The sequence below is a fragment of the Nerophis ophidion genome, linkage group LG12 (genome assembly GCF_033978795.1).
Source record: "Nerophis ophidion isolate RoL-2023_Sa linkage group LG12, RoL_Noph_v1.0, whole genome shotgun sequence".
Classification (NCBI taxonomy): Eukaryota; Metazoa; Chordata; class Actinopteri; order Syngnathiformes; family Syngnathidae; genus Nerophis; species Nerophis ophidion.
The window spans coordinates 15,879,361-15,907,019 of NC_084622.1; the positions used below are offsets into that span (position 1 = coordinate 15,879,361).

At 39.6% G+C, this 27,659-nt stretch overlaps 1 protein-coding gene across 3 annotated transcripts in view; it reads right to left on the bottom strand.

The window, feature by feature from the left end:
* Positions 1–27,659, bottom strand: part of LOC133563022 (transient receptor potential cation channel subfamily M member 1-like) — a 164,009-nt gene that overhangs the window by 28,374 nt on the left and 107,976 nt on the right. For 2 of the 3 annotated variants that reach the window (XM_061916929.1, XM_061916930.1), the window contains exons 11-24: positions 25,955–26,027; positions 25,758–25,858; positions 24,383–24,562; positions 24,174–24,308; positions 22,093–22,143; positions 20,561–20,701; positions 20,469–20,498; positions 20,096–20,388; positions 12,550–12,778; positions 9,816–9,947; positions 4,536–4,664; positions 4,337–4,465; positions 4,016–4,267; positions 3,755–3,947 (exon numbers count right to left, since the gene is read on the bottom strand). In XM_061916929.1, the coding sequence (XP_061772913.1) occupies positions 3,755–3,947; positions 4,016–4,267; positions 4,337–4,465; positions 4,536–4,664; positions 9,816–9,947; positions 12,550–12,778; positions 20,096–20,388; positions 20,469–20,498; positions 20,561–20,701; positions 22,093–22,143; positions 24,174–24,308; positions 24,383–24,562; positions 25,758–25,858; positions 25,955–26,027 (2,068 nt within the window). The remainder of the gene's footprint in view (positions 1–3,754; positions 3,948–4,015; positions 4,268–4,336; positions 4,466–4,535; positions 4,665–9,815; positions 9,948–12,549; positions 12,779–20,095; positions 20,389–20,468; positions 20,499–20,560; positions 20,702–22,092; positions 22,144–24,173; positions 24,309–24,382; positions 24,563–25,757; positions 25,859–25,954; positions 26,028–27,659) is intronic. The other variant, XM_061916931.1, reaches the window with a different exon arrangement.

Consider the following 27,659-nt stretch of genomic DNA (forward strand, 5'->3'; position numbering starts at 1 on the left):
CACAAAGAAGGATAAAAACTGAAATATTTTTGATTGCTAAAACAAAGTAGATGCGGGAAATATCGCTTGAAGGAAGACATGAAACTGCTACAAGAAAATACCAAAAAAAGAGAAAATAGGAGCGCAAGACAAGAACTAAAACACTACACAGGAAAACAGCAAAAAACTCAAAATAAGTCACGACGTGATGTGACATGTCGTGACTTACACCTACTTTGAGACAAGATCTATATTGATGCTTGCTTGGTTATGCAGGGGTAGGGATATGACTTTAAAGCATGTGTAGGGAACCTATGGTTCTAATGCCAGATGTGGCTCTTTTGATGACTGCATCTGGCTCTCAGATAAATCTTAACTGACATTGCTTAACACGATAAGTAATGAATAATTCCATTGGTAATCAGAGTGTTAAAGGCCTACTGAAATGAAATTTTCTTATTTAAACGGGGATAGCAGGTCCATTCTATGTGTCATACTTGATCATTTCACGATATTGCCATGTGTTTGCTGAAAGTATTTAGTAGAGAACATCGACGATAAAGTTTGCAACTTTTGGTTGCTAATAAAAAAGCCTTGCCTGTACCGGAAGTAGCAGAGGATGTGCGCGTGACGTCACTGGTTGCAGGGCTCCACACATATTTTAATGGGAGGCTCCAACAAAAAGAGCTATTCGGACCGAGAAAACGTCAATTCCCCCATTAATTTGAGCGAGGATGAAAGATTTGTGAATTAGGATATTGATAGTGAAGGAATAGAAAAAAAAGAAAGAAAAAAAGACGACGACTCTGGGCGACGGCAGTGTGAGCGTTTCAGATGTAATTAGACACATTTACTAGGATAATTCTGGAAGATCCCTTATCTGCTTATTGTTTTAATAGTGTTTTAGTGAGATTTTAAAGATTGTAAAGACATACCCCGAGGTCGGATGGCTGCGGTGAACACAAAGTGTCTCAGAGAGAAGCCGAGGAGCCAAGCTCACAGCTGCCGCTGCTGCAGGACGACGAATAATCCAATGATTTCTCCGGTAAGATATATATCACAATTTCCCCATCCAAAAACATGCTGGTTGACGTAGAGAAAACATGTTCGCTTAACCGCTCCGCTTCACAACAAACAAAAACATCGGCTCTGTCTCGGTGCTAAAGACAGCTGCAATACACCGCTTCCCACCAGAAGCATTGTTTTTTATAGTCTCCATTATTAAATGAACAAATTGCAAAAGATTCAGCAAGACAGATGTCCAAAATACTGTGTAATTATGCGGTTAAAGCAGACAACTTTTAGCCGCGAGTGGTGCAGCTGCTAATATTTCATGACAGTCCGTGACGTCACACGTACGCGTCATCATTCCGCGACGTTTTCAACAAGAAACTCGCGGTAAATTTAAAATTGCAATTTAGAAAACTAAAAAGGCCGTATTGTCATGTGTTGCAATGTTAATATTTCATCATTGATCGATAAACTATCAGACTGCGTGGTCGGTAGTAGTGGCTTTCAGTAGGCCTTTAAAAATAACCGCATATCAACCAGACTACACAGCCATCAGCAAAACCATGCAGCACCAGAAGTCCCATTAATGGTAAGTAGTATTTTATGTATTATTGGTTAGCTTCAGAATAACAACATTATTAAAAAAGAATAAGAGACTTACTTAAAATTGCAAGAATTTAGTTGTATTCAGTGTTTAAAATTATTATATGGCTCTCACAGAAATATATTTTTAAATATTTGGCTTTCACGGCTATCTCAGCCAAAAAGGTTCCCGACCCCTGCTTTAAAGTCATATCCAACAATTGCAACAACGACTTTTTACTGTCAACTGAGTTTCCTTTTTGTGCCTCTGGATTTTTTCAACGCAAAAAAATGTGCCTTGGCTCAAAGGAGGTTGAAAAACACTGTAGTAGTAGACCGGGGGTCGGCAACCCGCGGCTCTAGAGCCGTATGCGGCTCTTTAGCGCCGCCCTAGTGGCTCTCGGGAGCTTTTTCAAAAATGTATAAAAAATGGAAAAAGATGAGGGTAAAAAAAACATAAAAATATATTTTTTGTTTTAATATAGTTTCTGTCGGGGGAAAACATGACACAAATCTCCCTAATTGTTATAAAGCACACTGTTATTATTAAACATGCTTCAATGATTTGAGTATTTGGCGAGCCTCGTTTTGTCCTACTAATTTTGGCGGTCCTTTAACTCACCGTAGTTTGTTTACATGTACAACTTTCTCCAACTTTCTAAGACATGTTTTATGCCACTTCTTTTTCTGTCTCATTTTGTCCACCAAACTTTGAATGTTGTGTGTGAATGCACAAAGATGAGTTTTGTTGATGTTATTGACTTGTGTGGAGTGATAATCAGGCATATTTGGTCACTAAATGACTGCAAGCTAATCCATGCTAACAAGCTATTTAGGCTAGCTTTATGTACATTTTGCAGCATTATACCTCATGTGTAGCTATATTTGAGCTCATTTAGTTTCTTTTAAGTCAGGGGTGTCCAAAGTGCGGCCCGGGGGCCATTTGCGGCCCGCAGCTAATCGTTTACTGGCCCGCTACACATTCTGCAAAAATTGCAAAATTGATAATATTGCAAATTTTTTAAAAACATTTAAAACAAGTGGAATGAGGTGAAATCTAATGAGAAAAAGTGGCAATGTTGACACAAAGCTGCCATGCAGGCAGTTTTTTTCTCCTTTTGTCTTTATTTTTTTTATTCCATTGCTAAATTTTTTTTAAAAAAGGACAAAAAAATCAATGTTATAATGAATTATTACTTAAAAATGATCACTTTAAAATGTTTTATGTGGAAAAAATATTGCATTTATTGTGTGGTTTCCATATAAAAACATCAAGGTTTTGACTAAAGAGCATAAAACAAACAAAATAATAGTTCAAACTTAAAATCGACAGATATATCGGAAGTTGAATTTGAAATTTAAGTGTTAAAAGTAAAAAAATAAATAAAGATGCATCACTTTATGAGTGGGGAACCTTTCGGATCTCAAATATATTTAGTAGGATTTTATTTAACTTCTCACTGTGATTACTCAAAAATATTAACTAATTAAAATCAATGGTGTCCTGCATAATTCATCTTTGAGGGCTTTAATTGCTAAATAAAGGAACTCTCCTGAAGGAATCAAAAAAGTACTATCTATCCATCTAAATACAGCATATTTCAGTTTTACTATAAAAAACAAAGTTGTCTTTGACAGAAAAGGCATAAAACCTTATTTGTTTTACTTTATATCAGCCACGAGTTGATATAGAGATTTACTGGAAACATTAAATAAAAAATAATAATAATTTGACTTATTTTTAACATTTTAGTGACTGAGACCCTCTATGCTCCCCAGGAACCCTAAGGATTTAAAAAAAATAAACATCCATATATTTTGTTATGGTTTGAAAATGAGAAATATCAAAATGGCCCCCGCATGCTTAAATTCTTCTGTGTGCAGCCCTCTGTGGAAAAAAGTTTGGACACCCCCACTTTAAGTCCTCATAATTCAATTTATATCTCATGACACTATCTGTATGTAACATGGCTTTTATTTTTTTGCGGCTCCAGACATATTTGTTTTTGCATTTTTGGTCCAAAATGGCTCTTTTAACATTTTAGGTTGCCGACCCCTGTAGTAGATGATCAAGGTGTACCTAATGTTATGGCCAGTGAGTACATCCTATCCAGTAGGGGGCAGCAAAGCACCAACATGAATTATGTGATCATCTGCCCAGAATCAGGAAACAGAATCTTACTATGAATTCTAGTCTTACGGTCTATCGAGTCCGCAAAAACCTCTCCATAGATCATCCAGTAGGGCATGTAGAAGATGTTTCTGGCCAGGCGCCATGTTGGCTCCTCGTCGGGGTGAAGGATGGCTTGGCGGGCCACCCCGAAGCTCATCAGCACCACCAGCATGATGACCACAAAGTACATCATGTCGATCATCTACAAGAAAAAAAATGTTACCGATGGACCGTCCGTGAGTTCATCCGGTGTTTGCTTTCCAAACCGACCATCTTCCCTATCATCATGACGTAAGGCCCCAGGTACTTGTTGACTCCAAAGATGTCCAGCACGCGGATGTACCAGAAGATGATGTCGATGCAGTAGATGACTCTGCCGTAGCCCATGTAGGGCTCGTGCTGCAGCCTCAGCATGAGGCCCAGGAGGAAGGTGGCGATGGCCACCATGTCTGTGATGTTCCAGTACTCCTCCATCCACACGCTGATTTTCTGCTTCAGCTTGCCGGGCTCGGACATCAGGATCTGAAGAGGGGAACCGAACGCGTCAATGGCCACATCTTCCAGGACGACGTTGGGCGATGAGGACTTTACCTGTCGGACTTTTTCAGTGCCGAGGGTGAGGATGTAAGCGATGACGGTCCACTCTTGTACGGACGGCCATCGCTCCATCTTGACCAGGATGATGTAGTTGTACAACATCAGGTAGCCCAGGTAGGAGATCTGTCAGACCAACAACACGCCCTCACCAAAAAGCTCCGAGAGGCAACCTTTAGTGCAAATGACAACTTACAGTGTTGAACCAGAACTTGGTGAAGGGGGCGTCATAAAACTCAAAGAACCTCTTCCCGATGGGGATTTTGCGGACATTGGCGCTGCCTTCCTCTTCGTCGCCTTTGCGGGAAGTTGCATCGTTTGGGTCCTGGAACCGAACGATGAATCTCACAGTTGACCATTTGAACTATTTTCCACTTTGGGTAGCGTACTTTTCGGACTACAAAGCGCACTTAAAATCCTTTAATTTTCTCAAAAATGTGCCTTATAACCCGGTGCGCCTAATGTACAAAATAATTATGGTTGTGCTGACCGACCTCAAAGCAATTTTATTTGGTACACGGCGGGAAGTTGCATCGTTTGGGTCCTGGAACCGAACTATGAATCTCACAGTTGACCATTTGAACTATTTTCCACTTTGAGTAACGTATTTTTCGGACTACAAAGCGCACTTAAAATCCTTTAATTTTTTCAAAAAGTAACAGCCTACTGTACAAAATAATTATGGTTGTGCTGACCGACCTCAAAGCAATTTTATTTGGTACACGGTGTAATTATAAGTGTGACCAGTGGATGGCAGTCACACATAAGAGATACGTGTAGACTGCAATATGACGCCAGTAAATAACACCAAAACTTTAAATGTTCCATTGAAAATAAAGAACATTACACACGGCGCTCAAAAATCGGTCAAAATGTTTCAGTACGACTTTGAAACCGCACCGCTTGATGGATTGTCGGACCATTACAACTACCGTAGTCAGAGGTACAAGTATTACTATGGTGTGTATAAGGAGCACAAAATGGCACCAATTAGCAGACATATTATCTGGCGTTTTGTTTCACAATATTATGCAAAACCAAGTTTTGTTACCTTCTGCTACCTGCTGGTGTGTATTTGAAATCTGCATAAGTCCTGAAAATTTGCGCACATCTGCCACTGTAGTCCGTGACGATAACATAGTCGATAAGCTTCTTCTTTATCTTCTTTTTATGGGACATTCATCAACCGCTGTTGTCATTTCTAACATAAAGTAGTGTAAAGTTGTAACTTGTATCTCGCTATGGAAGCGCTAAAACACACCGGTCTAGTGAGTTTACATTATTCACCCGAGGAACTTTGTAATGGCGATGTGTGTGTGTATATATGTATATATATATATATATATTTATATATATATATGCATATATATATACACACATACATACGTATATATATATATATATATATATATATATATATGCATATATATATACACACACATACATACGTATATATATATATATATGCATATATATATATACACACACATACATACGTATATATATATATATATATATATATATATATATATATATATATATATATATACATACAGTATGTATATATATATATAATAAATATTGCCAGTCACAATTAACTTGTGCTCAGCTGGGAAAAGAAGTATATATACTTATGTCATCCATTTATCTAATATTATGAACTGTTACATATTCAATAATCATGCTAATATTCAAAATGTAACTTAATAGAATGTGGGGGTTTAAAAAGGCATCCGGTGCTATCAGACCGGGCGGAAGCGGAAATTGACGTCACACACCACCTAGAGCACCTGTCAGCCACAGCGATTTTGCTACGCAGCCATTTCATGGAAGGAATCCCCAATCCTTTGACCGTTTTTGGCCTGTGGAGAACTGGGACGAACAGACACTCTTACCAGGACGACTTTGAGTTGGATGCGCGGTACCGTGAGTACGCTGGGGCTTTCAAACATTTGATCGCTTGCCCATACGTGCGTGCTGCTATGTGCATGTCACGTACATAACTTTGGGGACTTTGGGGAAATATATGTGCTGTATGAACTTTGGGGATGTGAACTGCACTTTGGGCTGTGGGATTGAGTGCGTTGTGCAGAGGTTTGATTTGTATTGGCGGGTTATATGGACGGGATTAATTACGGGTTATATGCGGGATTAATTTGTGGCAAATTAAATATAAGCCCGATCGTGTTGTGGCTAAAAGAATATGTCTTGTGTTTATCTACTGTTTTAGTCCTTCCCAGCTGAATATCAAGTCCCACCCGTTACTCCTTAATTTGTGTAGTGGCAGTGACACCGGGAGAACATGGGTGCCTTTGTTACAACTTTAGTTATTAAAGAGTTCCGGTCAGGCGGTTTTTCACGGGACACATTCTCAGCGTTGTTGTTGCACTAATGAGCCACGGATGAGGAGATGCTGCTCCGGTATTGATTGAAGTAAAGTCTGAATGTCATTAAAACATCTTTTGACACTTCTTCCACTCCCGTCCTTGCACGCTACACCGCTAAACAACGATGACGGGGAGAAGACGCTGTCGAAGGTGAGCCACGTAAACAAGACCGCCCACGAAACGGCGCATCCTGAAGCGACTTGAAGATGATGTGTAAAACATCATCTATGCAACATTTTGACCAATGAACCACCATTACATGTTATGTAGATCAGCGGTACCCAACCTTTTTGAAGCTGCGGACCAGTCAACGCTTGATAATTTGTCCCGCGGCCCAGCGGGTGTGTGGGGGGGGGGTTTTTTTTTTTGTCATGAAAAATTTAGTTTTTTGGGGTTGGTGCACTAATTGTAAGTGTATCTTGTGTTTTTTATGTTGATTTAATGAAACATTTTTGAAATAAAAGAAAAAATTAATTTATAAAAATATATTCTGCGGCCCAGAACCAATCGGGCCTGGTGGTTGGGGACCACTGATGTAGACCACAAGGAAGTATTTTACATTTAGACAAAATAATATGACTCCTTTAATGAGCCTTATAATCCGGTGCGCTTTATATATCATAAAAGATAGAAAATAGACCATTAATCGGCAGTACGCCTTTTAATTCTGTGCGCCCTATCGTCCAGAAAACAGGGTCACCAAAAAAACACAAAATCGGGTAAGTACAGTATTTTTCGGACCATAGGGCACACCGGATTATAAGGCGCACAGTCGATGAACGGGTTTGTTTTCATAAAAAAGGCGCATTACCGGGGTCATATTAGGATTTTATTTCTACATTTAAAACTTAATGCTCAAAATGTTGCAACGGTTATGTTTTACAGATCATCTTCAAGTCGCCTTCTGTGGGCGGTCTTATTCACGTGCCTCCACTTTGACAGGTCTTCTCCCCGTCATCTTTGTTGTGGCTTTTTAGCGCTTCCATAGCCAGTCTACTGACAGATATGTTAGAATTAAACGCTACTTAGTTTTTAAAATGGCAGCGGCGGAGGATGAATGCCCCACAACAAGAGGTTGGAGAATAAGAAAGAGCTTTTTGATTACTACAATGTCAGACGCGCGCAAATTTTCAGGACTTATGCAGATCCCAAATACGCATTAGCAGTTACCAATGAGTAAGAAAAGTTTTTTGAATAATATCGCCAAACAAAACGCCAGATAATGTGTCTGCTAATAGGTGCCATTTTGGGGTCCACATACACACACCATAACAATACTTGTATGATGAAACAGAGTACGCCTGACTAGGGTAGCCGAAATGCGCCGACTATCCATCCAGTGGTGCATGCGGCCTCGTATATTACTAAAGTGGTACTCAAACATTTTGACGGATATTTTAGTACCGTTTGTAATGTTCTATATTCTGAAAGAAATGTCAAAGTTTTGGTGTTACATGCTTACCAGTACTTGTCATTTATTGAACAGGCGTCAACCTGCAGTCCACACGTACTTCTCAGAGGCGTCTACAGAGAGAGTGTTTACAACTCGGTTTCAGAGTTGGTCCCAAACATGGAGCCCTGTCTTCACTTGAGGGGCTTTTGACCAGTCATTTAAGAGGTTGTCTGGCCATACGCTCTCTGATTGGTCAAAAACTCCTCAAGTGATAACAAGGCGTCATTTTTGGGACCAACTCTGAAACAGAGTTGTCCTTATGAGTTGTTCATACTCGGCACTGGTATCTCTTGTGTGTGACTGCCATCTACTGGTTGCACTTGTCATTACATCATCTAACAGGTAAATATTGCTTAGAGGTCAGTAAACTCTTAATGTACATAGTGTACATTTTTTGTATATATTGTTTTTCAAATCACCTGACATGTATACTGTGTATATGTACATAATTTATCCATTTTTTGACATAATTTTTTATATACATGTTACAGGTTATATATATTTTATTATTGAACATATCAAATGTGATGAATATTTACTGGACCACAATGGAAACAAGCCTTTTGGCTTTTTGTGCCATCCATTTGCCTTTTTAAAGCATTACATGGATTCAATTATTTAAGATGTCAATAAACTTCTCAATCAATCAATCAATAACATATACATTTGTCACGATGGGGGGGTCGCAGCTTGCTGCGGGGTCGTTCTCCCAGGAAGGCAGACGGACTACTCGGGACATGGCGTTTAGCTAAACACATGATTTAATCTAAAAAAAGGTACAAACAAAAAGCGCTCACAGCGGAGGCACAACTTGGCTAAGGAACAAAACTAACACGTAAACAGACTATGAACAGAAATCAAACAACACTTACTATGGCTTGACAAGAGGAGCATGGACTTTGGCATGAAAAAACTGGCATAGACAGAGCATGAGAAGTACACAATGACGCCAGAAGGACTGACTGGAAATGACAAGCTTAAATACTGATGTGGTGATTGAAAACAGGTGCGTGAGTTGTGAGGACAGGTGAACTGATTGGTAGCCACGGTGACAAAACAGGGAATGAAAGAAAACCGGAACTCAAATAGTCCAAAGGTCAACAGAACATAGCCAAACAAGACATGATCAAAAAGACATGACAACATTAGGATAAGTTGCACCAGTTCATAAGCTGGACTGTTAACTTTTGAGAAAATTGAAGGATTTCAATCGTGCCTTATAGTCCGAAAAATACTGTGGTTCAAAACTTTGACCGGTACTGCATTTTGTCTCCAAAGGAGACCTTGAATATTTTTTCAAAGATCAGTCAGTGATGAAGTCAAAACGGAGTGTGGAGACTCCAATGGGTGAGCTCAGTGACACATTTCACTTCAAAATATGACTTTAAATAAGACTACTACCAAGTTTTGAGCAAATAAAATACATCAATTTAGGTAAAACATACAAATATTTTTGTGTACTACATTTTGCAAATAACATGGCATTTTTGTCAAAGTATGTTTTTTTTCCAGGTTAATTTTAATCATGCAAGCAGGTAATTTAACTGCAATTACAGGTTTCAAAAGTGCGATTGAAAAATGTATATTTTGGCAGCAGTAATTAATAATATATATTAATGGATGAAGCAATAAAAACCTTGCTGGATTTGTTGTCGTCGTCTTTGTCTTTGCCCTCTTCTTTGCCTGCCGGTGCAATGTAGGACGCATCATCCCCAATGCGGAAATCCAGCAGCAGAATCAGCGGAGGAAATATGATTCCCAAAATGACCTACAGGTTGAAAAATAAATACATAAATGAGAAGATAAACCTCGATTCACGAACGTCTCATTGTATGAACTTTTCGATTTACAAAGCGCATACGCTTTGGTGTACAAACCTTCCAGCCATTTTGTGCCCGGCAGCACATACTTTGTGGGCGGGTTGATCAATCTCCAGGGCTTATTCAGTCAGCATAGTGCTGCTAGCTACTGTGCTAATTTGTTTGTGTTTTCTACATATTTTCACAGAATTGTTCCAGTTTTGCTGGCTTAATATGAGCCTAAAGAAAGCAATGAACAAGCTTCGTTTCATTTGAAACATTCAGTATGTATCCACAGCGTTGTCGTCCCCAGAAGATGTACAAACAACGCAAAGTAGATCATATTTTTTTTATTATTCCTAAGCATTGTAGCGACCCGGCTGTTAAAGTTTAGAAGTTTTGTGACTTCAAACTGTGGGTGCACCACAGGGCTAGTGACAGTGTGTGTGCGTGTCTGCAGGGTGGCTGCATACTAGGATGACAATTTTAGCTTGTTGTTGTTTTTTTGGTTATAAAAAAAAGTTGATTGTTATGATTTAGTAATTGTACAACCTCAGTTAGCTTTAAAAATGTGGCTTCACAAAAATATTAGTGTTCAGTTATACTTTAAACACTGTTTCTTATTGTAGATGTTATAATTTTTCAAATTCATCAGTTAATAGTGTTTAGTTTTTTTGTTTTTTTAAGTGACTACTTAGTTTATATTTTTATTTTATTTTTTTATTTCAAGAGCTTTTAATGTTTTGGATCGGGGGCGGTCCAAACTTTTTGTAAAATATTATCATTAATAATTAGTGTCACAATAATAATGGTAACAATAATAACAATGGTCTGTGATGAGTTGGCGACTTGACCAGGGTGCACCCCGCCTTCCGGCCGAATGCAGTTCCAGCACCCACCGCGACCCCAAAAGAGACAAGCGGTAGGAAATGAATGGATGGATGGAGTGACTCTTTAGTTTATATTTTTATTTCACTTTTTATTTCGAGAGCTTTTAAAATTTTGGATCAGGGGCATCCAAACTTTTTGTAAGATATTATCATTAATAATTAGTGTCAAAATTGCATCGTTTTCACATAGCATGAAATCTTTTTGCTCTTTTTTCTTACATTTTTACAGGGTTTTTTTCCCAGCAATATAGTGTGGGCTTTTTCCTGTAGGAAAATAATAATGGTCACGATAATAACAATAGTCTGTGATGAGGTGGCGACTTGTCTAGGGTGTACGCCGCCTTCCGCCCGAATGCAGGTGAGATAGGCTCCAGCACCCACCGCGACCCCAAAAGAGACAAGCGGTAGAAATGGATGGATGGATGGAGTGACTCCATAGTTTATATTTTTATTTCACTTTTTATTTCGAGAGCTTTTAATATTTTGGATCAGGGGTGTCTAAACTTTTTGTAAAATATTATCATTAATAATTAGTGTCAAAATTGCATCGTTTTCACATAGCATGACATCTTTTTGCTCTTTTTTCTTACATTTTTACAGGGTTTTTTCCCAGCAATATAGTGTGGGCTTTTTCCTGTAGGAAAATAATAATGGTCACGATAATAATAATAGTCTGTGACGAGGTGGCGACTTGTCCAGGGTGCACCCCGCCTTCTGCCCAAATGCAGCTCAGATAGGCTCCAGCACCCCTTGCGGCCCCAAAAGGGACAAGCGGTAGGAAATGGATGGATGGATGGAGTGACTCCTTAGTTTATATTTTTATTTCACTTTTTAATTTTGAGAGCTTTTAATATTTTGGATCAGGGGCGTCCAAACTTTTTGTAAAATATTATCATTAATAATTAGTGTCAAAATTGCATCGTTTTAACATAGCATGACATTATTTGGCTCTTTTTTCTCACATTTTTACGTTTTTTTCCCCCCAGCAATATAATGTGGGCCTTTTCCTGTAGGAAAATAATAACGGTAACGATAATAAAAATAGTCTGTGATGAGGGGGCGACTTGTCCAGGGTGTACACCGCCTTCCGCCCGAATGCAGCTAAGATAGGCGCCAGGACCCCCAGCAAACCCAAAAGGGACAAGCGGTAGAAATGGATGGATGGATGGAATGACTCTTTAGTTTATATTTTTATTTCACTTTTTATTTCAAGAGCTTTTAATATTTTGGATCAGGGGCATCCAAACTTTTTGTAAAATATTATCATTAATAATTAGTGTCAAAAATGCATCATTTTCACAGAGCATGAGATAATTTTGCTTTTTTCTTACATTTTTTTGTGTTTTTTTTCCCAGCAATATAGTGTGGGCCTTTTCCTGTAGGAAAATAATAATGGTAACGATAACAATAGTCTGTGATGAGGTGGCGACTTGTCCAGGGTGCACCCCGCCTTCCGCCCGAATGCAGCTCCAGCACCCCCCGCCACCCCAAAAGGGACAAGCAGTAGAAAAATGGATGGATGATTGTTATGTTTTGTTTGATACACAGTGATATAAAATGCTTCATATTATGTTCAAAGTGTACATGTTTACATTCTTTCTTATGGAGAAATAAACTTCAATATCGACCCCGTTCGACCAAGGAAGTCCGTAAATCTGCGCCACGAGACTGACGCGTGTACCTTGAGGCCTGGGTTCTTGCCGATGCGTAAGCAGCCCATCCACATGTCGGTGAGCAACATCTGGCTGCACGTGTGGGCGATGAAGTCTCGCTGCTTGGCGGCCACGGCCAGCTTCAGGCAGGTGGAGTTGCTCCAGTTGACCAGCTCGTAGGTCAGCAGCTTCATGGCCACCTGCTCGTCGTGCTTGTACGACTGGTCCAGCAGCTCGTAGGCCAGCTGCCCGAACTCTCTGTCAAGTCGGGAAAAAAAAGAGCAAACGCTGAATCGAAGCCAATAAGTAGACGGGCAGCATCGCACTGGTGTACAAATGGTGTGAGTGACAGGAGGAAAAGCCCTGGCTTGTCAGCAAATATGCATATTTAGACCCCCAACATACAAACCCTGTTTTCATATTACTTGGGAAATTGTGTTAGGTGTAAATATAAACGGAATACAATGATTTGCAAATCCTTTTCAACCCATATTCAGTTGAATGCACTAGAAAGACAAGATATTTGATGTTCAAACTCAAACTTTTTTTTTTGTAAATAATAACTAACTTAGAATTTCATGGCTGCAACACGTGCCAAAGTAGTTGGGAAAGGGCATGTTCACCACTGTGTTATATCACCTTTTCTTTTAACAACACTCAATAGACGTTTGGGAACTGAAGAAACTAATTGTTGAAGCTTTGAAAGTGGAATTCTTTCCCATTCTTGTTTTATGCAGAGCTTCAGTCGTTCAACAGTCCGGGGTCTCCGCTGTCGTATTTTACACTTCATAATGCGCCACACATTTTCCATGGGAGACAGGTCTGGACTGCAGGCGGGCCAGGAAAGTATCTCCAATCTTTTTTTACGAAGCCACGCTGTTGTAACACGTGCTGAATGTGGCTTGGCATTGTCTTGCTGAAATAAGCAGGGGCGTCCATGAAAAAGACGGTGCTTAGATGGCAGCATATGTTGTTCCAAAACTTGTATGTACATTTCAGCATTAATGGTGCCTTCACAGATGTGTAAGTTACCCATGCCTTGGGCACTAATGCACCCCCATACCATCACAGATGCTGGCTTTTGAACTTTGCGTCGATAACAGTCTGGATGGTTCGCTTCCCCTTTGGTCCAGATGACGCAATGTCGAATATTTCCAATAACAATTTGAAATGTGGACTCGTCAAACACTTTTCCACTTTGCATCAGTCCATACTAGATGATCTTGGGCCCAGAGAAGCCGGCAGCGTTTCTGGATGTTGCCGATGTATGGCTTTCGCTTTGCATTGCAGACCTTTAACTTGCACTTACAGATGTAGTGACTAACTGTAATTAGCGACAGTGGCTTTCTCAAGTGTTCCTGAGCCCATGTGGTGATATCCTTTAGAGATTGATGTCGGTTTTTCATACAGTGCCGTCTGAGGGATCGAAGGTCACGGTCATTCAATGTTGGTTTCCGGCCATGCCGCTTACGTGGAGTGATTTCTCCAGATTCTCTGAACCTTTTGATGATATTATGGACTGTAGATGTTGAAATCCCTAGATTTCTTGCAATTGCACTTTGAGAAACGTGTTTCTTAAACTGTTTGACGCAGTTGTGGACAAAGGGGTGTACCACGCCCCATCCTTTCTTGTGAAAGACTGAGCATTTTTTGGGAAGCTGTTTTTATACCCAATCATGGCACCCACCTGTTCCCAATTAGCCTGCACACCTGTGGGATGTTCCAAATAAGTGTTTGATGAGGATTCCTCAACTTTATCAGTATTTATTGCCACCTTTCCCAACTTCTTTGTCACGTGTTGCCAGCATCAAATTCTAAAGTTAATGATTATTTGCCCCAAAAAAATGTTTATCAGTTTGAACATCAAATATGTTGTCTTTGTAGCATATTCAACTGAATATGGGTTGAAAAGGATTTGCTAATCATTGTATTCTGTTTATATTTACATTTAACACAATTTCCCAACTCATATGGAAACAGGGTTTGTATTTGTAGCGTACTATGAATTGATTAACGTGGACCCCGACTTAAACGTTTAAGTTGAAAAACTTATTCAGGTGTTACCATTTAGTAGTCAATTTTGCGGAAAATGTACTATACCGTGCAATTTACTAATAAAACTTCAATCAAATCAATCAAAGCTGCTGACGGAAGCAACATGTATATTTTTTATATATAATTTCAGAGTTGGTGAGAATAAATAAACACAATGCATAAATATATGTTTATATTGTACACTTAATGTGATTAAAAAGGTATTTCCTTGGGTTAATTCAACCAAGTTTATGTTAACCATATATTTGTTACAAAGAGGGCAAAATATTTTTTGTTCCAGTTTGGTCACGTTGTTGGGGGGACAATTAAAATGTGACGGAATTAAGAAGGCAGCATGGAACAACAAGTGTTTGATGTGGATGATAGAGTCTCGGATTGAAAATAAACTTTATTCCTTTGAGTTTGAGGTAGGATTATTTCTTATATGTATGTGAAATCAATGTCTTTTCTTTTTTGGATGTCAAACTAATTTTAAATTCAGTTTGTTATTTTATTAGGCACCAGCGACCCCCCGCGACCCCAAATGGAATAAGCGGTAGAAAATGAGTGGATGGATGACGGCACTATATTTGGCATCGTTGGTAACGTGTAAAAGACGTGGCTAAAATAAATGTGAGAAAAACAAACGACTTAGGCCTTGATTAAGACCTCGGAAGGAGTAACAATATTTGTTGTGTGGAATGTTACAAAAAGGTACAAACAAGTCAACTCGGTAGATATAAAAAAATAAATAAAACAAAACACTAATCCAGGTGGGTACCCACACTTTGAGGCGGTATAGCTCGGTCGGTAGAGTGGCCGTGCCAGCAACTTGAGAGTTCCAGGTTCGAGCCCCGCTTATGCCATCCTAGTCACTGCTGTGGTGTCCTTGGGCAAGACACTTTACCCACCTGCTCCCAGTGCCACCCACACTGCTTTAAATGGAACTTAGATATTGGGTTTCACAATGTAAAAGTGCTTTGAGTCACTAGAGAAAAGAGAAAAGCGCTATATAAATATAATTCACTTCACTTTTTCTGCTACTTTTCAATTGGCCAAGTGGAGGGGATGTACCTCATTCGAATATATAATTTGTATTTATTTATGAAAGAGGTTTTTGTTAAACAAGTTGAAGGTTAAATGATAATACAAGCATGTTTCTTTCATGAAAACAAGAATATAAGTTGCTAAATTGCCTGATTGTGATGACTTGCATTGATTGGAATCAGACGGTAGTGAAAACTTCCACATTTTCCAATGGAGGAGAAAAAAAAAAGGCCTCCTTTCTGTCCAATACCTAGCCAAAAAAAGCTAGCATACTAACAGTAGCATGCGTCAAGTACCAAAATGCATGACTCTGAGGTGTAAGCCCAAAAACAACTAAGAAAGCTAATATGCTTACATTAGCATTTTAACAGTAGCATTAGCATGTTAAAATGTTATCGTTAGCATGGTAACTGTAAGTTTTTTTGTCCTGGCGTGCAATATGGATGTAAAGATAGTTTTTATTGTATTATTTATCTATAGATAGAGTAATTGTTACTGCACAATATGCATCATTCATTACAATGTTTTTGTTTGTTTTTCATACATTTTACTTTTGTTACTGTATGGAAAAATCTGCATTGTAATCACAAAATTTCCCCATTGTGGGATAAATAAATGTCTAACATATCCTATGTGTCAGGTACCAAAATATATGAATGACAAAAGGTGTGCACCTTTTAAAGGCCTACTGAAATGAGATGTTCTTATACAAACGGGGATAGCAGGTCCATTCTATGTGTCATACTTGATCATTTTGCGATATTGCCATATTTTTGCTAAAAGGATTTAGTAGAGAACATCGATGATGAAGTTCGCAACTTTTAATCAATAATACAAAAGCCTTGCCTGTACAGGAAGTAGCAGACGATGTGAGCGTGACGTCACGGGTTGTGGAGCTCCTCACATCTGAACATTGTTTACAATCATGGCCACCAGCAGTGAGAGCGTTTCGGACTGAGAAAGCGTCGATTTCCCCATTAATTTCAGCGAGGATAAAAAATGTGTGGATGACGAGAGTAAGAGTGAAGGACTAGAAAAAAAAAAAAAAAAAAGGCGAGGGCAGTGGGAGCTATTCAGATGTTATTAGACACATTTACTAGGATAATTCTGGAAAATCCCTTATCTGCTTATTGTGTTACAAGTGTTTTAGTGAGATTATATGGTACCTGAAAGTCAGAGGGGTGTGGCCACGGGTGTGGTGACCGCCAGTGTCTCCGGTGGGAAGAGGCAAGAGAGTCCGCAGCTGCAGGGGGACGCAAGCGCCGCTCATGTCTACCGTAAGAGCCGACTTATTACCACAATTTTCTCACCGAAACCTGCCGGTTGACATGTGGTAGAGAACCATGTTCGTTTGACCGCTCTGTTCCATAGTAAAGCTTCCACATTCGGGAATGTAAACAAGGAAACACCGGCTGAGTTTGTGTTGCTAAAGGCAGTTGCAATACAATGCTTCCCACCTACATCTTTCTTCTTTGACGTCTCCATTATTAATTGAACAAATTACAAAAGATTCAGTCACACAGATTACCAGAAAACTGTGGAATTATGCGATTAAAGCAGACGATTTATAGCTGGGATCGGCTTGGAAAAAAATGTCCGCTACAATCAGTGACGTCACGTGCTCGCGTCATCATACGCATCGTCATCCCGCGACGTTTTCAACTACAAACTTCGCGGGAAATTTAAAATCGCAATTTAGTAATCTAAAAAGGCCGTATTGGCATGTGTTGCAATGTTAATATTTCAACATTGATATACAAACTATCAGACTGCGTGGTCGGTAGTAGTGGGTTTCAGTAGGCTTTTAGCATGTAAGCATGCGTCAAGTACCAAAATATAAATATGACAGAAATGTATACTTAGCCAAAAAAAAGTTAGCATGCTAACGCTAACATGCTAACGTATCCATTATTGACGGTCTGGAATGGACTTAATCTGTCTTTAAACTGAAGTGGAATTGTTTGTGTAACCGAGGGTTTATATATGTCGCCTATACCGTATAAAACTACAAAATAACAAACACGGTGGCTCCAGTTTTACACGAGGACCACTTTATTTCCTTTCTTTTCAAAGTCCGCGTCACTACAACGTGTCACCACTTCCGCTCTTAGCGCCTTCAAAATAAGAGCTCAATGCATATACTGCATAACAGCCTATAATAGGAACTTAACATTACAAACAGGCAAGTCCATAAAAATAGGTTACATACCTCCCTTCCTACAAAAAGAAACGTCTTCGTTTTAACACAATAACGGGATAAAGCTAAAAAAACAACACAGGCGAAGTTAAAACACAGGAGTTAAAACAAAAAACGTATTAACCTACTCACACAACAACGTGTCACCACTTCCGCTCTTAGCGCCTTCAAAATAAGAGCTCAAGCCATATACTGTATTACAGTTTATAACCGTAACTAAACATCATAAAAAGGAAAGTCCATTAAAAATAGGTTACATACCTCCCCTCCTACAAAAAGGAACGTCATAGTTTTAACACAATAACAGGATAAAGTGCAAAAACAACACAGGCGGAGTTAAAACAAAAAACTCATTAACCTGTCCCCCTAAATATACAGAGCCTATTCACACAACGTGTCACCACTTCCGCTCTTAGCGCCTTCAAAATAAGAGCTCAAGGCACACACACTGTAACAGGGGTGTCCAAAGTGCGGCCTGGGGGCCATTTGCGGGCCGCAGCTAATCGTTTACCGGCCAGCCACACATTCTGCAAAAATTGCAAAATTGATAGTATTGCAAAAATAAAAATAAAAACATTTAAAAAAAGTGGAATGAGGTGAAATCTAAAGAGAAAAAGTGGCAATGTTGACACAAAGCTGCCATGCAGGCAGTTTTTTTTCCTTTTGTCTTTATTTTATTTTTTCCACTGCTCAAAAAAAAAGGACAAAAAAATCTATGTTATAATGAATTATTACTCTAAAATGATCACTTTAAAATGTTTTATGTGGAAAAAATATTGCATATGTTGTGTGGTTGCCATACAAAAACATCAACATTTTGACGAAAGAGCATAAAACAAACAAAATAATAGTTCAAACTTAAAATCGACAGATATATTGGAAGTTGATCTTGAAATTTAAGTGTTAAAAGTAAAAAATAAAAAAAAATGAATAAAAATGCATCACTTTATGAGTGGGGAACCTTTCGGATCTCAAATATATTTAGTAGAATTTTATTTAACTTTTCACTGTGATAACTCAAAAAATGTTAAATAATTCAAATCAATGGTGTCCTGCATTATTGATCTTTGAGGGCTTTAATTGTTAAATAAAGGAACTCTCCTGAAGGAATCAATAAAGTACTATCTATCTATCTAAATACTGCATATTTCAGTTTTACTATAAAAAACAAAGTTGTCTTTGACAGACTTATTTGTTTTACTTTATATCAACCTCAAGTTGATATAGAGATTTACTGTAAGCATTAAATAAAAAAAATAAAATAACTTGACTTATTTTGAACATTTTAGTGACTGAGACCCTCTATGCTCCCCAGGAGCTCTAAGGATAAAAAAAAAAATCCATATATTTTGTCATGGTTTGAAAATGAAAAATATCAAAATGGCCCCCGCATGCTTAAATTTTTCCGTGTGCGGCCCTCTGCGGAAAAAGTTTGGACACCCCTGCTGTATAACATCTTATAACTGGAAATAGGTTACGCACCTCCCCTCCCACAAAAAGGAAGGTCCTGTCAGGCTTTCCCCTAACAGTTTGTCTATGTTTTAGTTTTTTCCTCTGCATTTGTCTGTTTCCTCTGTGTTTAGTATCTCCTGTCTTTAGTTCCTGTCTAGTGCTCTTATTTTGTCAGCTTCCTTTCTTGTTCCCTGAGTGCTGTGTTCCTCCTCAGCTGCGGCTGATGGGCACCTGGCCACACCTGTTGCCAATCAGCCCGCTCCTATTTGTACCTGCTTTGTCTTGTGTCAGTTGCTGGATCATTGTATTGTCATTCGAACTTGTCGTTGCCATAAGTTGCTCTTGTCGTATCTGTGATTCTTTTAAGCTATTACCTGTCGTGCTACATTTTGGCCTGGTCGCTGTAGCGGTAAGCTGTTTTTGTTAGCCATTTCTTTTTTTTTTCTAGCTTCCATTGCTAGCTCCCTTAGTTTGTTATTCCGCCCACGTGCGTGCTTTTTGTTTGTTCTTTTCCTATTATTTATATGAAATAATGTCTTCATATTCTATGCCTTCATATTCTATGCCTGCCTCTGTCTCTGCATCTTGGGGTTCGTCAACAACAATTAACTGTGACAGGTCCTAGGTTCATTACAATAACGGGATAAAGTGCAAACACAACATAGGCGGAGTTAAAACACAGGACTTAAAACAAAAAACGTATTAACCTGTCCCCCAAATATACAAAGTATACTCACCTTCAAAATAAGAGCTGAAGGCATGTACTCTATAACAGCTTATAACAGGAACTTAATACCATAAAGAGGCAAGTATATAAAAAAAGGTTACATTTGTTTTGTACTAACTTGGAGTTGTTCTCCAGGTCTTGGGAGATGTCGTCCACCAGCTCGCTCTCGGAGCACTCGTGGGCCATTGCTTTGAACAACTTGCAGGCCACAAGGGCCTTGGCCATGGCCTCCTCGCCACGCTGCCAGAGGAAGAGAGACATCTTCTGGCGCTTCATCAGCACGGCCCACAGCATCAGCTCATGGAAGGGGTACTTGAAGCGACACACCTCCGGGTCGTCCACGTCGATCTCCACCTCTTCCTCCTTCTTCTTCTTGGCCTTCTTCTTGCCTTTGGTCCGAGGTTCGTCGTCCTGACAACACACCAATGAAACTCTCACTGACTTTTAAAGTTGGATTCCATGAGGAGTGTTTCGCCGCCAGGTCGCCTCACCTCCATGCCGAGCAGCTTCAGAGCTTTGGGCTTCGGAATAAACACAACCATTAGTGTCAAAGCCCCAGATGACGTTTGAATTCATCACGCACCCTTTTAAGTCCGTACAAGTTGTTGTAGAGGTTGCGGAAAGCCTTCCTGGTGTAATTGCTCCTGTAAGCTCCGCCCATCAGGTACTCCAGCACCAGGCCGATGTCAATCAGGGTGATCTGGTAGTCTGGGGGGAGGTTGCCCTGGGAAAATAGGCTTTGTGAAAAAACTCATATTTGAACAAAAACACACAAAAATTAACTACAAACTTTCAGTCATTCTAACTCTTTGACGTATAATAAATGACTAAAAAATATGTAGAAATAAACCCAACCTCCTTTAAAATAGTAAAAAAAAAAACTACAATTATAAATATATATATATATATATATATGTACATATATATATACACATACATACATATGTGTATGTATATATATATATACAAATATATATTTATATATATATATACACATACATACATATGTGTATGTATATATATATATACAAATATATATATATACACACACATATATATATATACATACATATATGTACGTGTATATATATATATGTATGTGTATATATATAAATACACATATATACATATATGTATGTATATATATATATATATATATATACATACAGTGTATACATATATATATATTATATACACATATATATATACATACATATATGTATGTATATATATATACATATATGTATATATATACACATATATATGCATGCATTATATATATATTCATATATATACACATATATATATTCATATATATATTCATTTATATATATACACATATATAAATATATATATGTATATATATATACACATACATATATATACACATATACATAATATATATATATATACACATATACATAATATATATATATATATACACATATACATAATATATATATATATATATATATATATATATATATATATATATATATATATATATATACACATAGGAGGATAATATTAGTATTAATGTATACAAACCAAAAGCCACTCGGACAGAATCCTGCTAGGACTTATTTCTTCTTTTATGGATGCAAACAAACACATTTAACCTAAATAATCTTAAAACAAATTTAAAAAAAGTTATGAAAAAAAATAGGTTTGACCACATCCAAAAAATATAAATGAAATAAAGTAAATAGCTGTCTGGCAAGCATTGTAACTGCACTTTTTCCTGAGGGTGTTTCAGTGTTATAACTTCACCTTTATCTCTAGTTTTTAGGCCGAAATAAGTCAGTTCACACTTTTCTGTCTACACACTGTGTCTGCTTGTAAGTACCCTGGGATTTTGCACTGCCGAACATGCTCTTGTACTTGTAAGACATGACATTGCTGGGGGGAGCGTTGTACTTTTTAGCGGCGGTATAGAACCGAATATGATTCATTAGTATCGCGGAATTTGATGAAAAATTTGGTACATTTGACAACTTAACCCCCTATAAAATGAAAATAATCAAAAATCCTTAAATAAAATAATCCTGACGTTTGACAAAAAAAAGGTAAAAAGTAATGAACGGATCGAAAATAAGCTTTTTGACAACAACATACCTTTTTGACATCTCTGACTACAGCATGCAGAGTGTTAGCAGGGCCAAGTTTCTGGAAAAAGAAGGGAGATGAAGAAAAGTTAGACCTTAGCCAGGTCTCTTTAATAGTGTTGCGTCTGACCAGTCTTCCTCTCAGGGAGTACTAGTCACTGGTCAATCCTAAATGATTTCAGATGACATATATGCAGAATAAGAAGGAGCAGTGAGACAGAATAGGAATATTATCAAGTTTTACTAAAGCTTTAGGAGACCAGTCCTACAGTTCGTTAATAGCAGCAACTAGAAGTGGTCCGAAAATCAAACAGGAAGAGACAACGTATTGAATACGAAAACAGCCCTCACCCTGCCCAGAAAGGAATACAGCCTATTTGTTCTAATACTGATAAGGTAAAAAGGGATGCCATAAGGTATGCCAAACTCCCATATTCCAACCCCTTAGCAGCGTCCTGGAAGAGTTAGTGCTGCAAGGGTTTCTGGGTATTTGTTCTGTCGCGTTTATGTTGTGTTACGGTGCAGATGCTCTCCCGAAATGTGTTTGTCGTTCTTGTTTGGTGTGGGTTCACAGTGTGGCGCATATTTGTAACAGTGTTAAAGTTGTTTATACGGCCACCCTCAGTGTGACCTGTATGGCTGTTGACCAAGTATGCGTTGTATTCACTTGTGTGTTTGTGTATAAGCCGCTTATATTATGTGACTTGGCCGGCACGCTGTTTGTATGGAGGAAAAGCGGACATGATGACAGGTTGTAGAGGACACTAAAGGCAGTGCCTGTAAGGCACGCCCCCAATGTTGTTGTCCGGGTGGAAATTGGGAGAAATTCAGGTGAATGGTTGCCCCGGGAGACTTTCGGGACAGGCACTGAAATTCAGGAGTCCCCGGAAAAATCGGGATGGTTGGCAAGGATGCATCCGCATTGTAACACAACATAAACACAACAGAACAAATACTTAGAATCCCCTTGCAGCACTAACTCTTCCGGGACACTACAATATACACCAAACACCGATACCCCAACACGGCCCACCTGAACCCCGCCCCCCTAAACTGAACCCAAATCCACGTCCCATCTCCCGAATTCGGAGGTCTCAAGGTTGGCAAGTATAGTATATTGTAGCGTCCCGGAAGATTTAGTGCTCCAAGGGATTCTGGGTATTTCTTCTGTCGTGTTTATGCTGTGTTACGGTGCGGATGGTCTCCCGAAATGTGTTTTGTCGTACTTGTTTGGTGTGGGTTCACAGAGTGGCACATATTTGTAACAGTGTTAAAGTTGTTTAAACGGCCACCCTCAGTGTGACCTGTATGGCTGTTGACCAAGTATGCCTTGCATTCACTTGTGTGTGTGTGTGTGTGTGTGTGTGTGTGTGTGTGTGTGTGTGTGTGTGTGTGTGTATAAGCCGCATATATTATGTGACTGGGCCGGCACGCTGTTTGTATGGAGGAAAAGCGGACATGACGACAGGTTGTAGAGGACGCTAAAGGCAATGCCTGTAAGGCACGCACCCAATGTTGTTGTCCGGGTGGAAATTGGGAGAAATTCAGGTGAATGGTTGCCCTGGGAGACTTTCAGGACAGGCATTGATATTCAGGAGTCTCCCGGAAAAATCGGGATGGTTGGCAAGGATTCATCCGCACCGTAACACAACATAAACACAACAGAACAAATACCCAGAACCCCTTGCAGCACTAACTCTTCCGGGACACTACAATATACACCAAACCCCGACCCCCCTAAACTGAACGCCCCCCCCCCCATCCACGTCCCATGTCCCGAATTCGGAGGTCTCAAGGTTGGCAGGTATAGTATATTGTAGCGCCCCGGAAGAGTTAGTGCTGCAAGGGGTTCCGGGTATTTCTTCTGTCGTGTTTATGTTGTGTTACGGTGCGGATGTTCTCCCAAAATGAGTTGGTCATTCTTGTTTGGTGTGGCTTCACAGTGTGGCACATATTTGTAACAGTGTTAAAGTTGTTTATGCGGCGACCCTCAGCGTGACCTGTATGGCTGTTGACCAAATATGCGTTGAATTCACTTGTGTGTGTCTGCAATGGGGTGGGTTGGCAAAGTATGCTATTTACGGATCCTACCGTGTTGTACAACTCCTCCAGTCGAGGAATGGTGAGAAAGTGGTGAATATTGACGCCGTTCTCCAGGAGCAGCTTGACAAAGTCCACTCTGTCCAGCACCAGAGCGTCCATCATGCCTTGCTCCAGGGAGTTGACCTGGAATCACCACGCTCAGAAACTAAAATTCTTATTTCTTCCATCCTCCATTTTTTTGTTTTGTTGTTGTTTACCCAACGAATCATCTCCAGTTTCCTTGGATCGGTTTCCTCGGGAGGTTCAGGCTTGGCCTTCCCTTTGCCCTTCCCCTTCTTGGCTCGGTTCTTGTTCCGAGGGGCACTCGCCGGACTCTTCTGCTTCTCCTGGGTGTGGGCCACCGTGGTGCTGGTGGTGTGGGTGATGGCGCCTGCGGGCTAGAAGCACAAGATTCCGTCTTTGTTAAAACACCACACTTTATCGCTCACTTTTTTGAATGTATTATTCCTCGCAGGTCTTTAATATTCTAAATTACCGTATCTCCTTGAATTGCCGCCGGGGCGCTAATTAATTTAAAACCTCTTCTCACTCCGGCGCTTACCAAAGGAATGCGGTAAAAGTAAGCATGCGCTAATTATTTTAAAACCTCTTCTCACTCCGGCACTTACCAAAGGCAAGCGGAAAATTTAGGCCTGCGCTTAAAAATTTGAGTGTGATGTAAGGATACCATCATGAAAAGCATATATAATAAAAAAAAACGGTTATTATGGTCTTACCTTTACTTATAAATGAAGTCCATGCGCAGCTCCTTCTGATCAAAAGCATCGATAACTTGTTTATAGAAGTCTTCTTTATCTTTCTTCGGGTTTAAAAGTCTTTCTCGATGGAGATCTTCCTTTATTACCTCCTGCTTCGATTGAAAGTCCAGTTTAGAAAACTGTTTTATTTTAGATATGTAATCCTCCATGTTAAAAGTGCAAGCGAGAGGAAAAAATAAAAGATGGCCGCTCACTCTTGCTGCTTGTTGTCACTTCTTCTGCAGCAGAGTAGTCGCAAGAAGGATCACTAGCGCCCTCTACCACCAGGAGGAGGGAGTCATTTAACGACGAATATTTGACACACGCAGCTACGGTATATTAATAAAACATAGCTGCTTACTGTTCTTTTTAGCATATTCAATAGCTTGGACCTTAAATCCTACTGAATAGCTTTTAATCTTCTTCCCTTTATGCGATTTCAAATGATTGAAATCAGCCTCCTCCATTTTGAAAATGATGACAGGTGAAGTGTCACTCGTGACGTGACGAGTTTGACCTGGCGGAAATTCTAGACATGCGCTAATAAAAATAATATTTTGCGAAATGAGTTTGACCCGGCAGTAATTCTAGGCAGGCGCATACTATATACCCGGCGAAAATTCAAGGAAATACGGTATTCAACGCTGTACTGCCGTCTAAAGTGGATCCTGCACACAATTTGTCACGTTTCATGTGTCGGGCAAACCGCGATGAATGGGGCCATACGAATTCCCTTCGTACTGTATATACGTAGGATATCATAACGATGCAGTGAATAATTGTAACTGAAGGAATGATGAATTGGCACACATTTTAAAGCCAAATATCAACTCACAGGTAAATTATGTCCGTAGACAAAGATGTGATTTCGAGCGATGTCCACTCGGTTCCAGGCCAGAGCCAAGCTGAGCTGGTCGGCCGCTGAGGCGTTGGTGCCTGACGTGAGGAAACAAAGAAGAATAAAGTAAGTGCGCAGCATCCGGAACAGACCTCGCACGGGGAAAATGGTTGCTATCGTGCCGGTGATCATACCTTTGAGCAAGGCAGTAAGAATGGCCATCTCGATATCCTGCTGTCCTTCTGAGCCCATTCGAAAAACGGTGATCTATTTGTGAGGAGGAAACAAACATTGTCAGATTGTTTTTTTATCTGTGTATTTGTCATTGAAATGGAAAGGCAAAGTAATTACTAGATATGTCCGATAATGGCTTTTTTGCCGATATCCGATATTGTCCAACTCTTAATAACCCATTCCGATATCAAGCGATACCGATATATACAGTCGTGGAATGAACACATTATTATGCTTAGTTTTGTTGTGATGCCCCACTGGAGGCATTAAACCAGTGTTTTTTAACCACTGTGCCGTGGCACACTGGTTTACCGTGAGATATTGTTTGGTGTGCCGTGGGAGATTATGTCATCTCACCTAATTAAGATAACTTACAAATATTTTATGCAAACCAGTAATTATAATCCGCAAATAATGTCTGTACTGTCTAAAGCTCGGCACATCAGTAGGTGGCAGGAGGTTGCCAATTGCTCTGTAGATGTCGGGAACACAGTTTGTCGCGATCACTGTATGCAGGAGGCAGGGTGAAGGTAAAAAAGGTATCTATGGAGAGCCGGAGCCGGCGAAGGAGCAGCGGGGCAGAGTGATGCTGCAAGCGAGATAAGGTGTGTGGATCGCGCACCTGGCCACGATTGACATATCTCCTCCTGATGTATAAAAGGGGAGAAGGAGGACAGAACAAGGCAGAAGGAGTTGGAGAGCAGGTAGCAGTGAATGAAGAGCGGAAGCAACGGCGAGCAAGACGGCGACGACGACGATGGGGGCGGCTGAAAAGCGACCGAGGAGCGAGCAGTGGAGTAGGAGCTGAAAAGGGACCAGACCTGCAGACAAGCTTATTGAAAAAAAAAAAAGCAAGTCAGACCTGCTCATGCAATGTCCTTCCTTGATGGCCATGGGAATCCGCATGACGGCAAGAGTCCGTCACAGTATCTAATGCTTAAACCAAAAATAAACATGATGTGGCAACTTGTCTAGGGTGTACGGCGCCTTCCGCCCGAATGCAACTGAGAGAGACTCCAGCACCCCCCGTGACCACAAAAGGGACAAGCGGTGGAAAATGGTAGGATGGATATATATATATATATATATATATATATATATATATATATATATATATATATGTGTGTGTGTGTGTGTGTGTACAAACCCCGTTTCCATATGAGTTGGGAAATTGTGTTAGATGTAAATATAAACGGAATACAATGATTTGCAAATCCTTTTCAACCCATATTCAGTTGAATATGCTACAAAGACAACATATTTGATGTTCAAACTGATAAACAAATAATCATTAACTTTAGAATTTGATGCCAGCAACATGTGACAACGAAGTTGGGAAAGGTGGCAATAAATACTGATAAAGTTGAGAAATTCTCATCAAACACTTATTTGGAACATCCCACAGGTGTGCAGGCTAATTGGGAACAGGTGGGTGCCATGATTGGGTATAAAAGCAGCTTCCATGAAATGCTAAGTAATTCACAAACAAAGATGGGGCGAGCTGTCGTATTTTACGCTTCATAATGCGGCACACATTTTCTATGGGAGACAGGTCTGGACTGCAGGCGGGCCAGGAAAATATCCGCACTCTTTTACTACTAAGCCACGCTGTTATAACACGTAGCTTGGCAGGAGCGTCCATGATAACGTTGCTTGGATGACAAC